This window comes from Cotesia typhae, unplaced genomic scaffold (assembly GCF_013202065.1).
Source record: "Cotesia typhae breed Kobodo isofemale line unplaced genomic scaffold, CoteBio_Ctyphae scaffold_121, whole genome shotgun sequence".
Lineage (NCBI taxonomy): Eukaryota > Metazoa > Arthropoda > Insecta > Hymenoptera > Braconidae > Cotesia > Cotesia typhae.
In genome coordinates, this window is record NW_027423773.1 from 2055158 (window position 1) to 2071808 (window position 16651).

Sequence of the window (16651 nt, forward strand, 5' to 3'; positions counted from 1 at the left end):
AAAAAAAATTTCCAAATTTTTTCTCGTCTTAAAAAAGGTCTACGGGCTTCAAAAAATTTTTTTCCATTGTTTCGCTGAGAAGTTTTTTTAGAAAATTTAATACCCTTCAATATGACGTAATCAAAAAGCCTGTACGATAATTTGCCGCGGAGTTATCGTAAGACAAAGCAAAAAAGTACTTTCTCACTTTGACAATCAATAACTCTAGAAATAATGATCGAATAGAAAATCGAAGGATGGTTTTGAAAACTACACAATATTCTCTGTAAGATACCGTGAATAGCTTTTGTCAAAAACATTTTTTTTGAATTGAAAACTTTAACTGAAAAAACGACAAAAATTCGTATAATTAAGGATATTTGGATAACTTGGTATAACTTTGGATAAAATGGATGAACAAAGGATATCGTCGGTAATTTTTCAACCTCCAAGTGTCCCCTAAAATCCCTAAAAAATTCAAAGCGCTGGGATTTTTTTTTCATAGCGCCCCGAAGCTTCAAATTCTTTGTTTTTGCAAAAATCACCATTATGAGTGATTTTTCGATTTTTATTAATTTCTTTAATGAAAAAAAATTTTTTTTCTCAAAAATCTTAATTTTTTCAATCAAAGAGATAAATTTTTGAGAAAAAAAATTTTTTTTTCTAATTAATAATAATTAAGCTAGCATCTAAAAATTTTTATTTTTTTTTCATTGAAAAAATTATTAAAAAAAAAAAAAAAAATTTCCCATGTAAAAAACTTTAAAAACAAAGTGCAATTAAAAAAAAAATTATTTAGTTCTAATTTAAAAATTAAAACAACAAAAAATTAAAAATGTCAGCCAATTTTACTATCATTAATTAAATAATTACCTTTATTTTTGGAATTTCAGACTTGGTATCAATTGTAAAAGCCGCCAAATTGACTTTGTCTTCATAAAATTGTGAGCGTACTAATGACTTAATTGTCTGATAAATAATTATAATTATTTATTATTTTTTCTATTTTTCAGTATTGTAAATAAATAAATAAATAAATAAATTTTTACTTGATACGTAGTCCTTTGTATGTTGGTTTCTGATTGTGCATAATAAATGGGAGTATTTTCGCCGACAATAACACCGGAAGAAAGCTGAAGATTTAGGGTTCTTTCCCGACCGAAAGCTTTGAGTGGAAAAGAAATTTTAGAATCAGCCGCTCTTTTCCGACGACTTGGAAATTCAAGTTCAATAACCTCGCATTCATTTGCTGCAATTTTTATAATTTTTATTTTTTATTCTAATTATTTAAAAATTATCGATAATTTAATTACCTCCGCAGCTATACTCGTGGATTATAGCTTCACGTTCTTCAAGCTAAATCCTACTGATTAGTAACTTGTAATTATAAATATTTAAATTGACTTACCGAAAGAGAGTTGGCCAAAGAAAAGAGGCTGAATAATAGCCAGATTATTTTTAAATAAAATTTATCTTTAATAAAATTAAATGATAATTAATATTTATTGAACGTTGAGAAGAAATTTATTAAACTTACCCATTTTGAAGAGAATTAATTAATAATTAATAATCCCTTGATGGATTTCATGCCAATGATTCCTATTATAAAGGTCCCATTTATATGCATCTGATCTATTAATTTCTTTGTTAGATATAGTCGCCAGAAAGAACAAAGAATGGTAAAAAACCACTTTGGGTTTTTTTTATCGTAAAAATTAGTTTTTGATTTGAAATTCTAAACTAACAAAGAAACAAAGACAATTAGTATGACCAAGTAGATAATATATTTTTTTTTTTAATTAAGACCTTTATCATTGACAAATTCTGAAAAATTAACTATATAATTCAAACAAAAGAACAATAAATGGAAAAGAAATAAAAGGAGATTTTGTATTTTGATTTAAGACTTTTTATAAAAATAACAAGTCTTGATGTAGGATTTTTTTTTATCAAAAATATAAATATATTGAAGGACTCATCGGCTGCACAATTTTAAAACACAGTAACTGAAAAATTTCATGTCCATGATTTTTTTTTTAGTATTAACTTTTAAACCTTAATTTTAAGTATTTTCTATTCATAAATCAAATTGTCTGTCAATTTGGCGCGCAAACTTTTTTTTAATAAGAAAAATTTTTAAAAATCTCAAAATTATTAGTTACTGTGTTTTGAAATTGGGCAGAATAAATTTTTTCACTTCATCCTGTGTAAAAAAAAAAAATTGTCTTGAAATTGTCGTTTGATTTAAGATCTTAGTGACACAAACCAAGACTTTTTTAAGAATTTTTTAAGACGCTAAAAAAAAAAAAATTTTGAAAGCAGATTTTTGAAATTTAATTTAATGAAAATTAATTTTTAGACGATTTTACGACTTTCTAATCGCTACATTTTTGAGTACGCTCTTTTTAAATTGAATTTTAAATTGTTGAAAACTTATTATCGGACAATTTTAAGATTTTTTTAAGACACTCTGGTTTAATGTTTCCGGGCTCTGTCACTGTTAGCTCATCTTAAAATAGTCTCGAAAAATTTTTTTAATACTTTTTTAAGACTATTTTAAGATTTTTTTTAAAAATATTTTAAGATTTTTTTAAGACAATTGTTAGATTATTTAAAGACTATTTCAAGACGGAATTTTAAGATTTTTTTAAGAAAATCCGGAGATTATTTTTTAGATTCTTTTACGAGAACCAAATTTCAAAACTCTGCTCTCGGAATTTTTTTTTTTGGCTTCTTAAAAAAGTCTTATTTTTATTTTTGTGCCCTTGTTAATAAACAAAATCAAGATATTTTGCATACTATCATCAAGATCATTTAATCGAGATTAATTCCATACTTTTCAAAAATTAATTTAGTACAATAGAAATCAAAACAGTTTAAAAATTTCCCGTTTGTCAAATATGAAACCCGTAAACACTGTAACTTGCCAAAAAATCCATTAATTCAGTCAAATAAATTTTTATTTAATAAAGCAAAATTTTATTTATTTACAGTTCACAAGTTTCAGCATTCACAAAGTGATTGCAAGGTTGTTAAAATAATAATTAATAAATTTAATAATTTTTAGTAATTTAACCACATATAAATTTCCGATTAATTTTTATTTGATAAATAGTTCAAAAAATAAAATATATTTTTTCATAAATCAACAGTATTAATATAAATTTTCTTATTAATATAATTAATAATAATCATTTTAGTAAACTCAATCATTCTCGGATCGAATATTAAGCTTGTTGTCCTGGGAATTGAAACATGTAAGTCATTAAATTCCACTTCTTCATCATCGAAGTTTCGATCGATCTGCCGAACTTTGATAAAACTTTTTTTATGCGAGACTACGATCAATTTATCAGGATTAAACATATTTGGCGTAATTGCCAAAACTTCCGAGTCAGGAACAGATTCCTCTAGATCGTTCGGCAAAGAAGAATTTTCAAAATTTGGTTTGTTGTACATGCAAGAAAAATTTTCTATCCTGCAATTTTTACATTGAAAATTACTATTTAGTAATTTTTTCAAGGGAGAAATAATTAACTTACTGAAGTGCGTCCAGGAATTGTTTTTTTGAACACTCTGACCATGTCTTCTTACTGGGTGACTCTTTTTCTGCCATTACTGAATCAATGGCACACGATCCGTTGTCGTGATTGGCGCCGAATCTTTCTTGGAATAAATATTGTATAAATTCTTCCATTCAAGTTTAAATAAAACGGATTTTTGCCATTAAAAAATTTTAAAAGGGGCAGAATTAAAAAAAAAAACTTTTAAGTGTAAATATTAATAAACGGCCAATTAAATAAATAAATAAATAAATAATAATAATAATAAATGTATTGGATATTAAAAAGTTAATAAATGTAATAAATGTAATGAATATTTTCATTTTTACCTAAAAAGGTAAAAAACTTACAGATGACCAAGCTCATGAGCTCCAGTGAGAATTCCATGATAGTTACCCTTGTCGTAAATAATTCCTCCGTGGGGCTCATTGTAAAGTACACCGGAACAAGAGCTACCTAGTGCAGATAATCCAGCAGTAGTTGATTCTTCAAAAATTCCATCTCGATGACTATAATGGTAAGCTAATTATTATTTTTCATTTACCTTCTATAATTAGATAGATTTGTTTATTGCATTGTTAAAGGTGCGCTTTAAATTACAATAGAGTTCAAATTTATTGGAAAAATATAATAAATTTTTTATGAAGGAAAAATGAAAATAATTGTTGAAATTTAATAAGTCGTGAAGACCTATACACGGCGAAAAAAAAAAAATAGGGATTTTTCCAATGGTAACTAAAGAATTTTTTCTTTATTAACATGATAGAAATAATATCCATGTGACAAAAAAAATTCATTTCTGACATGAAAAAAAATAGAAATTGAAAAAACACCATTCTAAAATTTTCAGGATATTTGTAAAAAATGTCAAAGTTTCATAAGAAAAAAAGGAAAAAGAAATTAAAAATGTTTATCATTGAGAAATTCGGAGTTTTTTTTGGAAAATCTAAAAAATAACGATGAAGATAGGTTTGAATAATTTTTTTCTATTTTTTCCCAAAAAGAACATTTAATAAAAAAAATTTTGAAAAAAAAAACCTCCCGATAAGTCAATTTTTGAAAAAGTTATGGCAATTTAAGCCACACCGTCCATAATCTGCTGGATTTTTAATTTTTTCGAAATGTAAAGCAAAATTTGAAAAAAATTTCCTCGAATATTTTTTATTACAAACCGACTGTATATCACTATTTTACTTATAAATTATCTGAAATTGCTCGAATGAGAAAATTGTTATGTAAATTTGTAATTATTAAATTAAGTTACATAAATTTTAGTGATAAATGAATTTTTCGTATATCACATGGATATTTCTATCATGTTAATAAAGAAAAAATTCCCATGTTAACATTGGAAAAATTTCTATCTCAATATATTAATTTTTCCTATGCAAAAATAAGATTCTCTTATTTTACAGAATGTTCCAAGATAATTGTCCATAATTTTTAAATTATTTGGATTATGCATTTGCAGAATGTCATGTATACCGACAGGATCAATAACTTCTATTATTTAAACCTGACGATTAATTATAAAAATGAGTTATAGTATCAAAAGATAGACGATGTCTTCAGAAGTAAAGTGATTAATTATTTCTTAAATCTAGATAGTTATTTTGGATAAATCAAATTTTCATCCCAAATTATCTAAAATTACTTACGGTGTCATTAAAATATAGGTATCGTAGCTATCAAATGAAATTAACCGGCTAACCACCTTCAACCAAGAGTCCATGTTAAATAAAACCAATTCATAGTTAACCAATTGTTGATTCGTGTTCACTGACGTCGTTGGATTCATAAAATCCAAGACTTGATCATCCTATTTTTAAATTTTATCTAATTATTATTATTATTTAATATTTAATAGGAAATTTGAAACAATAATTTGTGATATAATACAATAATTATTTTTAAATAAGCTTTCTAATGAATTTAATTAATAATTACCAATGGAATTATAACTCCAGCGATACTCAAGTGATACTGCGGTTTCTCCAAAGTACTAAAGTACAAATTAACTCCATTCCAAAATTGTAACAAGTATGAGAATAGCCTTGCTTGGAGAATTAAAAAAAGTTCGTAGTCGACAATTACCAGAATTTCTGGAAATATTTCTTCAGGAATTGATTTATTTGAATGATTACCAACCGGAAGACTAATATTCAAGTCTAAAAAATTTAACAAGGTCAAAATTTACCGAATTTGAATTGAATTAACGTACTTACAATTTTTTAATGCATCAAAAGCATCATTTGGTATAGTTTTGGCTAAATATTGATTTCCAGAACCTTCAGCATTTAATAGCTTCGTAATTATTACATTTTCATGCCCTAAGAATCCTGACTAAATATTTAAAATTAATAATGATCGATGAGGATTTAGTAAAGTAAAAAATTGAGTGTATTCAAAATTACCTCAATTTTTATTTCAGTAGAGTTAGTATCTATTGTAAAAGTCGCTAAATTTGTTTTGTCCTCATAAACCTGATACGTCGAGCTAAACAACTAAAAAAAAAAAAAAATCATAAAAAATTAATCTATATTATTAAGAGACTTTATTTTTGTGGTAAAAAATTAAAAATAAAAATAAATTATCGCGTTAATAAAACCATAAGAGCGTATCTTAAAATATACGCCCTTATGGCATTGCAAAACCAAACGGACGTATAAAAAAAATTTTTTTTGCTCCAATCAATATAAAAATACACGGAAAAAAGTAAACTGTAATATTCACTCGGATTCCGGTTAGTTTTTATAGTTTCAAACAGTAAAGCGGACAATCGGGGTGGCAAAAATGTAAATATTACAGAACTTAATGTAGAAAGTATAAAAGCCATAATTTATAATTTAATATCCAAAATAAGTAATTAGTAGTTGTCACTATAGTAATAAATAACGACTCTTTTATCTTTAAAAATTACAGTTTCAAACAGTAAAAAATTGCCATTTCAATATATAGTCTATATTATGAAGAGAAGGGGGTCTCACTCTGGGAGAATTTAATATTTCAAACAGTAAAAATTATATTTTTAAAATATACATTTTACCAGTCTAAGCAAGTCAATAATTACAGTTTGATTTTTAGCGTTACTTTGTAAATATTGACGTTACTTGTATTAGAAATTTACTAACTTTATTCTATACTTTTTACATATCATAACATCATTTTTTAGGTACAAAATGATAAATATTAAAGTCTGAATTGTTAATTATTATACTTAAACATTTTAGACATTTACATGGCGAATATTACTGTTTGAAATAGTATTTTCTTCCATGTAAAAAGTAAATTGTAAATATTACAATTTTACAATGTGAATAGTAAAATCATGTGATTTTACTGTTTGAAGTGGTAATTTTTAGCAGTTGATCATTACTTATTATAAATCGACTGTTATTTATTACAGTTTACTTTTTTCCGTGTAGTAGGGGAGAAGGGGGTCAATTGAGCCACTCGACTTAAAAAATCGAAAAAATGCTCTATCCTCTTATAATTAAATTCTAATATGCCTAACTCATACATGATCAAAATTTAAAATCATTACAATCAATAAAATTTGAAAAATTGAGACTTTTGTATTTTTAGGTATGCAAAATTTTTTTTCGGCTGGTAAGAAATTATTTAATAAAATTTATACTTTTTGAGTATTATATAAAGTGTGAATTGTAGTAGCTGCAGAATTAATAATTAATATATTATTTATTGAAAGTTCGATTTCATACTTAAGATATTGATGGTTCAATTGACCCCAAGCAGTGGCTCAATTGCCCCCGAGCGGGGGTCAATTGAGCCATTTGACGCATTTGCGTAAATTAATAATTTTAAAAAATTCTCATTATTTATTGTCTAATTTATGAATTGATAATGATCAGAGTAAATAATAAATGTTACGGGTGATGAAAAATATCACACCACAACTTAATTTATCTGAAAAAATATTTATTTAAGTAAAAAAGAAAAATTTTGAATTGATTTTTTATCTACTCTTAAGTTTCTTATAATTTTAATAATTCCAAAATTTATCATTAAAAATATAAATAATTCAAAAATGAAAAAAACACAATTTTTTTTACTCTGACATATAATTGATAATAAACCGAAAAAATAGAATACGCCTTTATGACTTTAAAAAAAATTTTTCTTAAAACCATAAGGGCGTATATTAAAAATTTTTTTTTTTGTTTTTTTCATAGATTTTAATTTTTTTACTATTTTTACATCGATTGGAGCAAAAAAAAATTTTTTATACGCCCTTTTGGTTCTGCAATGGTTCTGCCGGAGGAAATCCATGTAACCCCTTAACAAAATTAATTATTTAATAAAGCAAAATTTTATTTATTTACAGTTCACAAGTGACGGCTGTTACATAGTGACTGCAAGGTTGCTAATAATAAATTTACTTACTCCGAGTTTTTTTTCAATACTAATGCTCGATGGTGTAGAAATTGCATAGTAAACGGGAGTATTAGGGCCAACAAGAACGTAAGAAGATGGTCGAAGATTTATTATTTTCTCAGTTTCAAATGCTTTGAGAAGAAAAGAAACTGTTGGTTTCTTTTCTTCTGTTGATCTCTTTCGAAGACGCAAAAATGTTATTTCAGCTATGTCACATTCTTTTTCTAAAATTAAATTGCTAGTAATGTTAAAATAAAAGAGCTCGCACATTTTTAATTAAAAATTAGAATTACCTGTGCAGTTATGTTCCCGGTATAGAGCCTCACGTTCCTCGGACTAAATTCAATTCATTAGTATCAAATAAAAAATTAATGAGATAAACTTACCGGAAGAGAATGGACCAAAGAAAGAAAGCTAAGAATCCCAAAAAATTTCCAATTTAAATCTAAAAGCATGTTCATTGTTTCTCGGAGAAACAAAAAAATTCAATCACTTATTTCAGTTTTTTTTAGATATTTAATTGAAAACTACTACTCAACGAAATATATTTTCCTTATCTATTTTTGACGAGCTATCGTAATGACTTTTTTAATGATTATTAATTATATTATATTTCAGACAAAGCAAATGACGTGAAGGTTAAATAAAATATTGAACTATTGAAATTACATCAAGAGAAAAATCTAGTTAAATCGCATCATCACTATTTAATTGAAGTTAAATTATATTTAAAATTATTTATTATATTGAACCCCAATAGATCGTTATTTAAATTATTTTTAGTTAAATATCTTGATTAATTTTAACTCAGATAAAACAGAAAAAATAATTCGGACCGCTCGGAACGGGAATCGAACTCGGATCTTTTGGTTACGCTTCAAGAGCTCGGAAAGTTAAGCTATCAGAGACATTGTTCTTATTTTTTTTCTTTTTCATAAAAATTTATTTGCCTTATGAAAAATACAATGTTAGTAATATAATTATTTCTGTAGTAATTTTATACATTAACTGGTTATGAAAAAAAAAAAAAAGATAATTCGTTAAAAAACATCACTTAAACAGCGCCGTAACAAAAAAACCTTAGACAAAATAATCGTGGATAAAATAACCATAGACAAAATATATACATGACAAAATATTAAGAACATAAGATTTTATAATTAATCTCTGAAAATAATTTTTAAATATATATATTACATTTTTGTATGTGTTTATTTGATATTAGACCAACACAAACGCGGGTAATCGTGTTGCGCTTTTTTAACATGGTTTTTGTGGGTGTTTATTCAAAAATAGGCCATTAAACGAAGCTTGTTATTTAGATGTGCCTTTTTTTCATGGAGTGTGTGTGTGTATGTGTGTGTGTGTGTTGATGCCAAAATATTTTGATTAAAATATTTTGTCGCGGTTATTGTTATAATTATTTATTTTTTAAAGTTAGAGAATTTATTTTGAATATTCATATCTAACTAAACTCGTTAATTTAATTATTATTGTTGAGGAATTACTTAGTAGTAATATGTCCGCGGTTATTTTGTCCACGGTTTATTTATTTTCGGTTATTTTGTCCGCGGTTATTTAGTTGCGGTACCCACTTAAACTCTGTAAAAAAAAAAGGAAAAAAATGGAGAACGTTAATATGATTATAATTAATATTTGAATCTATTAGATTTAAAACACATCGTTTTTTCCTCTACTTTTGGTTGATTATTGTCACTCAAAGAGTTCAAAATAACACACAAATTGTATTTTTGAGCTCGAAGAGCTCGAAAACATCATAAGTGCAATTTTAAATGTTTAAGTATGGAATTGGCGGGAAGTTACCGGGATGGCTTTCAGGGTCACCGTTTTTCTAATTTTTTTTTATATAAATTTTTAGATATTTCAAATAAAAGTAAAGACATTGTCATAGCATTGCAATAGCGCGTCATCAATTAATGTATCAATATGCAATATTGATTAGGCAAATTCATAAACCAAAACAACCTGGAAAAATTTACTGATAACTTGTAAAAATAATTTTTATAAGCCAATAAATGAAGTTAATTGAACTCCGATGCGGCTGTATAAATATTTCTTATGCCTAACATCACAATTTCATTCTTTATTAGCGAATACGTAGCAGAATCAACAAGAAATTTCAACAGATCAACTAAACCTACAGAAGACTCAAATATTATTAAATTTATCAAAATATTCTTCATGATTAACTCAAAAATTCTATATTTAACATGAAAAAATATTTTATTAACGATTGCGTTAATATATAATTAACTGATAATAAAATTTACCCAAGTGCGATTAAAAACAAGGAAAAATGAACGAACAATAAATCTGATAAATCATAAATATTATGAAATAATTAAGATGTCCTTGTGTTATAATATTATATTTAGCGTGTGTCGGTGCATTAGTCACAAGATAAATATTGCTACAAACAGGAAAGTCTACTTAAAATAATATATATATATATATATGAGTATTATCTACTTGTTCGCCAATTAGTTGATACTGAACTTGCGCGCAGCAATGAAACAAATTTTAGCGCTCACTGTTTTTTTTTCGCTACTTGCATTTATAAGTAAGAATTTGTAGATGTGTTAATTTAATTAACTGCTTAATTAATTCTTTTACTTTCAGAATGTCACCGTTGTGGTCCTAATGAAGAATATAGCAATTGCGGCAAATCATGTGAACCCTCTTGTAAAATGAGAGATTTTAGTGCCGTCATTTGCCAGGTAAGTAATTATAAAAAGCAATAATCTGATTTTGAATTTTTTAATTTTATATTTTTTAGGCGTGTAGTAATTCTACGCGAGGCTGCCGCTGTCTGCCAAATTTTTTCCGAGATGAAGAAACTCTGCAGTGTGTGACTGCTGAGAATTGTTCGACGTGTGCTCATGGTGAAGATAAGTTAGCGTGTGGAAGGCAGTGCGAAGGAAATTGTGCTGCGCCTTATGAACCCAAGAAATGTGCGCTGATTGTAAGTCTTTGAGTTAAGATAATTAGTTTAAATTATGACAATTTATTTAAATGTTAAAATTAAAATTTGTTTTAGAAATGTGGCACACTTTTGTGCCGATGCGACTTGGCTAATAACTTTGTAAGAAGTCCTGATGGAAGGTGTGTTAAGAAAAGAGATTGTTATAAGTAGGATCGAATAACCAAATGATAACAATTTAAATAAATAAATAAATCATACGTGAAATGTCTTATTATTTCATTGTAAAAAAAAAGGTGATTTTTGAGAATTTTTTTGACAGGAAAAATAAAAGAATTTGGGGATCGAATTTTTTTTTATTTTATTAAGGGTACATCAAAGATTATTACCCTTAAATTTTTATTAAAAAATATTTAATTGTTACTAAGTTATTAACAATCTCGTAGAGCACTAAAAAAAATTTCCCCTTCCATGGTCGGTTTGGTAAAAATTTTTTTTTAATAATTAAATTAAGAAAAAAATTTTTTTTAAAAATTACACTGACAAATTTTTAAGTATTTTACAATTGGAAATTTTTTTTTCATTTTTTGTAAAAAAAAATTCTCGAGATTTTTTTATGCCGGCTAACTTAATTTTCATACATAAATAATACTAAAGTTAGCCGACGTTTTTAATTTGATTTTTAATAATTAAATTAGAACAAAAAAATATTTTTAAAAAATTGCACTTACAGTTTTTAAAGTTTTTTACTAATGGAAAATTTTTTTTTATTTTTTTGTAATCATTTTTTCAATAAAAAAAAAATTCTAAAAATTTTTAGATGTCGGCTAACTTAATTTTCATAAAGAATTTTGTTGATTAAATTTATAAAAATTTAAAAATACAATTTTTTAAAAACAACTTTTTGGAAAAAATTTAAAGTTAAAATTTTTATTTTAAAGATTTTTTTAGCCGGGTTAAAATAAAAATAAAAAAAAAAAAAAAGAAAAAAAACAGTAAGAATAGTGAGAAAATTTTCAATCAACTATGAAATTTTTTCTTAGTGTAAAGAAGTTTAAAAAAACGAGACATTGAATATTCACCCTTTTGAATTAAATTTTAATAAAATAATTTCTTACCAAAGATAAAATTTTTTAAAAAATATTATTTCGATATTGATTTTATAATTTATTCACAAGAGTTCCAAGATAAAGAATCTAGTCAGTTAATTTTTCTAACAATTGTCAACCCTATTTCTCTCCCCTTTTTTTCATTTACGAAGAAAAATATCTATTTTGTAGTGAAAGCTTTACACAAAGTCTGAGTGCAGACCTTATACAATTGACAATGAGAGCGTCTTTAAGCTACGATAGTCACCAATATAACTGTCTCTATTCAATTGGAAGATAACGAAACATTTAATATTTACCCTTTTGAAAAAAATACCTTTCATAGCGTTTTTTTTTATTACATCAGACAAAGTATTGCGAATAAAATTATTTCCTCTTATTTAATATCGATTCCATTATCTATTTATGAGTTTGTCTAGAAAAATAGCAACCCCCGAAGTTTTAAACGAATTGTCAATTTTATTTTCCTCCTCTCTATTATTAAGAGTAGAAAATAACAACTTTGATTCGAAAAACTTTTGCGCATGACAAAAAATTGAATTGAGGAGTCATACGTCGAAATGGTTGACAGAGCTGAGGACGTCAGAGATACTTGTGAACAGTTGTTAAACATAGAATTGATAGTACTTCAACTAATAGGCCTTAAGTCTATGCGAAATGCCTTCCGTGATAACATTGAGATATATATTAAGTTTTCTTATAAAGAAGGTTTTATAAGTAGTCTAGGCGTTAGTGTTTTTATGTTGTATGTTTATTCTGGTTTTTGGACACTCCATTTAGTGGGGTATGATGATATTAGTTTTGCAGCGGAAGTTATCACAGTGATATTGTCAGCCTCTATGTGCATGATCAAGGTGTCAAACTCTTTACAATAATGTGTCTTTTTTAATCAGTACCTTTTACACGGAAAAAACAAGATGACACTGGATATTATCCCAGATTATACTCAGTGATATCTGTGGTGAAAAAAAAAAATTTTTTTCAGATTATAGTAGCTAGTATAATCCAGATTATACTGAGTGATATTTGGATTATACTCAGTATAATCTGGATTATAATGAGTTTAATTTGGATTATAATGAGTATAATCTGAATTATAATGAGTATAATCTGGATTATAATGAGTATAATCTGGATTATATTCATTGTAATCTGGATTATACTAGCTACTATCTGAAATTTTTTTCTCTTAGTGTTTTCAATGATTTTTAATAAAATATAAACTTTTGAAATTTTGAATTCATTATTTAGATTATTTTTTTGACTTTAAAAAAATAATAAATTTTTTTCAATAAGTTTAAAATAAAATACACGTTTTTGAAATTTTGTTGAAGAAATTTTATTGATTGAATAATAATTGATTTACTAAAAAAAATCATTTTAATAGGGTTTGAGATTGTCATTGCATCGTCGTCAATTATTTAACATATTCCGGGACTTCCATATATTGTGGAAAAATGCGAGAACCCGTAAGCATTTGCGCCCTCAAATAGATGAGCTGATAAATAGTTCCAAGCCAGCACGATATTGTTATATGTTTGCTGCAATTTCAGTGGGCCTCAGCTACGGATTGCGTCCGTATTAGTAAGCCGTAAAAAAATATTAATCAATAAATCGATCTATCAACTCTATTAATCATGTCTTAATATTTTTTTGCTGGTAAATCAGTCTACTAGTCAGCCATTATTTGATAAATAGGAACAAATCACTTGATTACTCAGCGACGGTGTATCCTTTGTTGTATCCGTTTCCTTACAACTCACTTATCAGCTACAATTTTTGTATAATTTACGAGCAATGCGTAAATTACTTCGCCGTTTTCTACTGGATTACATGTGACACTATATTTATTCAACTTACTACCCATATTTGCATTAATATGCTGGTAATTTATTCTCTGATAATTGTAAAGTATCGGCTGGTAATAAAGCACAGCTAAGGGAGAGAGAGGAGAAGGGGGTCAGTTGAACCGAAAAAAAGTTTAGTAATTTTTTACTATTCGAATTAAAACTAAATAATAATTTTTTTTTCTTGGAATGGTAGTTTATTATGTCTACTATTGTTGTCAATACATAAATTAGTCAATAAACAACGTGAATTTTTTAAAATTATTAATTTATCCAAACGCGTCGAATGTTTCAATTGACCCCCGCTCGGGGGTAATTCAACCACTGCTTGGGGTCAATTGAACCAATAATATTTAAAACTCAAACCCGAGCTTTTAATAAATAATATATTAATTATTAGTTGGTAATATTACTGTTGCACCGTTTTAATCCACAGATATTATATTAAATAAATTAAAAAATAATTTTCATTATAAATTCAGTTCATCAAATTGTTAAATTATTTCCCTGAGTTTTTTCACGTAGAGTCAAGATGCAAGCGCATGTCCCATGCTTCTCCGTATGATTCAATCTTCCCCGGGACTGCTGGTTCAATTGACCCCATATCATTTTATAACAATTAATAGTAAATAATAAATAAATAAATTATTATATCACTATAAACAAAATTGAGGATTATAAAGTATAAGTATATACAACGACTACAATTCAAACTTTATAAATTAATTCAAAAATTTAAATATTATCAAACAATTTGTCACCAGCCGAAAAAAAAGTTTACATGCCTAAAAATAAAAAAATCTCAATTTTTCAAAATTTATTAATCGCAATGATTTCAAATTTTGATCATATCCGATTTTAACATATTAGAATCTAATTCTAAGAGCGTGAAGCGTTTTTTCAATTTTTTTGATTTTTTAATTCGAATTTTAATTTTGTCACTTAGACCTTATTACCCGCAGGTACTTTAGTCAACAATAATACTAAAAAGACTTCATTATCTCAGGTACTTGCTGAAGATTTCAAACTAGAAGCATACAAGGATAAAAATATTAAAAGTATTACCGATTTCAATGCAATTATCGGTCTCATCAAGAGACACCGCCATATTTTAGGATTGTGCAAACAAATAGAGATTCTGTTCAATCCAATTATTTTCTTTACGGTGCTATTAAACGGAATAGATCTCTGCTGCTGTATATTCACTCTAGACAAAGTACAAGATAGTCAAAGGTGATTAAAAACATTTTGACAATTATTATTTTGTTTAGGAAGCATCAGAAGGACACTGGCCAAAATTTGCAAGAAGTATCGCTCATGCAATGACACTTTTGATACAAATAATAATCTACTGTAATTTTGCTCATCGCGCCACTGAGATGGTAAGTACTTTTAAAACTTTTAACTGAAGATAATCCACCATAAATGTTATCATTTTCTTACGAGTGATACACTTTTAAAAGACAAAAAGTATAACAACTTCAATTTATAATTCTCCGTGGATGGAATGTGATAAAAAAGTTAAAAAATTGTTGATGATCACGACGATGCGAGCCAATAAAGAGTACAAATTCATGGCTTACGGACTTTTAATTCTTGATCGCGAGCAAATGACAAGAGTTTGTATTTTTTCATTGATTTAAAGAGGTTCGAGCGTAATTAATGAGTCAAAATAATTTTTTTTTGTTATCGTGTAAAAAAAAAAAAATTATTACGGAACTGAAAGGTCGTTGACGATGGCTCAGATAGCTTAACTGTCAGAGCTCTTAACGCGCAACTGAAAGATCCAGGTTCGAGTCTCGGTCGGGGCTGTGCGAAATATTTTTTCAGTTTTCTGAGTTAAAGTTAATCAAAATGAATATTAAGCCGATATTTAACTAAGTAACTATTGGGGTTCAATATAACAAACAATTTTAGGTATTAAAACTTCAATTAAATAGTGGTGATGCTATTTAAGGAGTTTTTAGCGTAACTTATGAGTAAAAATAATATTAAAATTTTTTTTTACTTTCAGTCTTCCAAATATTCGTCAAAATTCTTTATCTTAATTTTAAATAATTTGAAGAATTTAATAATTGATGATTTTTACTTATTTAATAAAATAAAGTAATAAAATGACTTTGGTATTTATTACTTGCCGGATTAAATAAACAGATTTGGCAACAGCGCGTTTGATTATACCCATTAGAGAGACGTGGATGAGTGTGTGAGTTAAATATTTCTCTCTCTCTGTAACTATATTTCTATCCTTTTCTTTTTTCTCAGCTTTTTGACGCGACGTTGCCAAATCTTTATTCGAATAAATAGCTGACGATAAACGAGTCAAAAACATAAAATTAAACTTTAAATATTTCAAAAATTATATCGGTAATGTATTATTATTAAATTTTTTTTATATTTTACAATAATCCAAGTTTCTTGTGTATAGTTTGTTTATTCGTTAAAGTTGGGAGGTTAATATTGAAAAAAATAATTAAAGTCTCGACTAAAGTTTGTCCGCCATAAGAGCCCGTGTATAAGGAGATAAAAAATGTGATTTTTGAAATTTAATATCTAAGTAACTAAACGGTGAATCTTTTTAAAATTTTGGGATTAGATAAATGACGTATTTATTTATCCATATTCTTAATTTCAAAGCTCAAAGTTGGAAATTATTTTTCACATTAGATTCGCTCGAACCTCCTTAAATAACTATCTATTGGGGTTGAATATAATAAATAATTTTAAGTTTTCAAACTTCAATTAAATAGTGATGCTATTTAATTAAATTTTTCAATTTTTCTCTTAGTATATATTAATAAAAATTTTTTTTAATTA

The 16651-nt window shown here is 26.4% G+C and overlaps 3 protein-coding genes across 4 annotated transcripts; 2 read left to right on the plus strand and 1 right to left on the minus strand.

The window, feature by feature from the left end:
• Nucleotides 1-2989: 2989 nt before the first annotated feature.
• On the minus strand, nucleotides 2990-9367 carry LOC141533763 (uncharacterized). Of its 2 annotated transcripts, none has more exons than XM_074252802.1 (10): nucleotides 8324-9367; nucleotides 8231-8273; nucleotides 7947-8161; nucleotides 5957-6046; nucleotides 5768-5885; nucleotides 5490-5710; nucleotides 5201-5361; nucleotides 3893-4051; nucleotides 3522-3641; nucleotides 2990-3457 (listed from the first exon to the last, which is right to left on the minus strand). In XM_074252802.1, exons 1-10 carry the CDS (start codon nucleotides 8396-8398, stop codon nucleotides 3118-3120), a joined length of 1542 nt encoding a protein of 513 aa, XP_074108903.1. In that variant the 5' UTR covers nucleotides 8399-9367; the 3' UTR covers nucleotides 2990-3117. The 2 variants fall into 2 exon arrangements, 1 of the variants encoding a protein (XP_074108903.1); XR_012480345.1 differs by having other exon boundaries at nucleotides 3316-3457; nucleotides 3522-3645.
• Nucleotides 9368-10360: 993 nt separating this feature from the next.
• LOC141533764 (uncharacterized) lies at nucleotides 10361-11138 on the plus strand. Its single transcript, XM_074252803.1, has 4 exons — nucleotides 10361-10518; nucleotides 10578-10675; nucleotides 10735-10920; nucleotides 10996-11138. Exons 1-4 carry the CDS (start codon nucleotides 10467-10469, stop codon nucleotides 11089-11091), a joined length of 432 nt encoding a protein of 143 aa, XP_074108904.1. The 5' UTR covers nucleotides 10361-10466; the 3' UTR covers nucleotides 11092-11138.
• Nucleotides 11139-12547: 1409 nt separating this feature from the next.
• On the plus strand, nucleotides 12548-16564 carry LOC141533865 (odorant receptor 9a-like). Its single transcript, XM_074252957.1, has 6 exons — nucleotides 12548-12841; nucleotides 13375-13571; nucleotides 13656-13872; nucleotides 14841-15050; nucleotides 15106-15216; nucleotides 15298-16564. The coding sequence occupies exons 1-6, from the start codon at nucleotides 12548-12550 to the stop codon at nucleotides 15475-15477; spliced, it is 1209 nt and encodes a 402-aa protein (XP_074109058.1). The 3' UTR covers nucleotides 15478-16564.
• The last annotated feature ends 87 nt before the right edge of the window (nucleotides 16565-16651 follow it).

What these genes read in the sequence shown, in the direction of transcription:
- LOC141533763 (XM_074252802.1), bottom strand. Translation starts at nt 8,398, where the DNA reads ATGAACATGCTTTTAGATTTAAATTGGAAATTTTTTGGGATTCTTAGC. An exon ending in CTACTGAAATAAAAATTGAG is followed by an intron (nt 5,886 to 5,956) that starts GTAATTTTGAAT and finishes TTAAATATTTAG; the next exon opens with TCAGGATTCTTAGGGCATGA. An exon ending in CAATTCCTGGACGCACTTCA is followed by an intron (nt 3,458 to 3,521) that starts GTAAGTTAATTA and finishes TAAAAATTGCAG; the next exon opens with GATAGAAAATTTTTCTTGCA.
- LOC141533764 (XM_074252803.1), top strand. Translation starts at nt 10,467, where the DNA reads ATGAAACAAATTTTAGCGCTCACTGTTTTTTTTTCGCTACTTGCATTT. An exon ending in TTCGCTACTTGCATTTATAA is followed by an intron (nt 10,519 to 10,577) that starts GTAAGAATTTGT and finishes TTTTACTTTCAG; the next exon opens with AATGTCACCGTTGTGGTCCT. An exon ending in CCAAGAAATGTGCGCTGATT is followed by an intron (nt 10,921 to 10,995) that starts GTAAGTCTTTGA and finishes AATTTGTTTTAG; the next exon opens with AAATGTGGCACACTTTTGTG.
- LOC141533865 (XM_074252957.1), top strand. Translation starts at nt 12,548, where the DNA reads ATGGTTGACAGAGCTGAGGACGTCAGAGATACTTGTGAACAGTTGTTA. An exon ending in TACGGATTGCGTCCGTATTA is followed by an intron (nt 13,572 to 13,655) that starts GTAAGCCGTAAA and finishes CTGGTAAATCAG; the next exon opens with TCTACTAGTCAGCCATTATT. An exon ending in ATATTTGCATTAATATGCTG is followed by an intron (nt 13,873 to 14,840) that starts GTAATTTATTCT and finishes TCATTATCTCAG; the next exon opens with GTACTTGCTGAAGATTTCAA.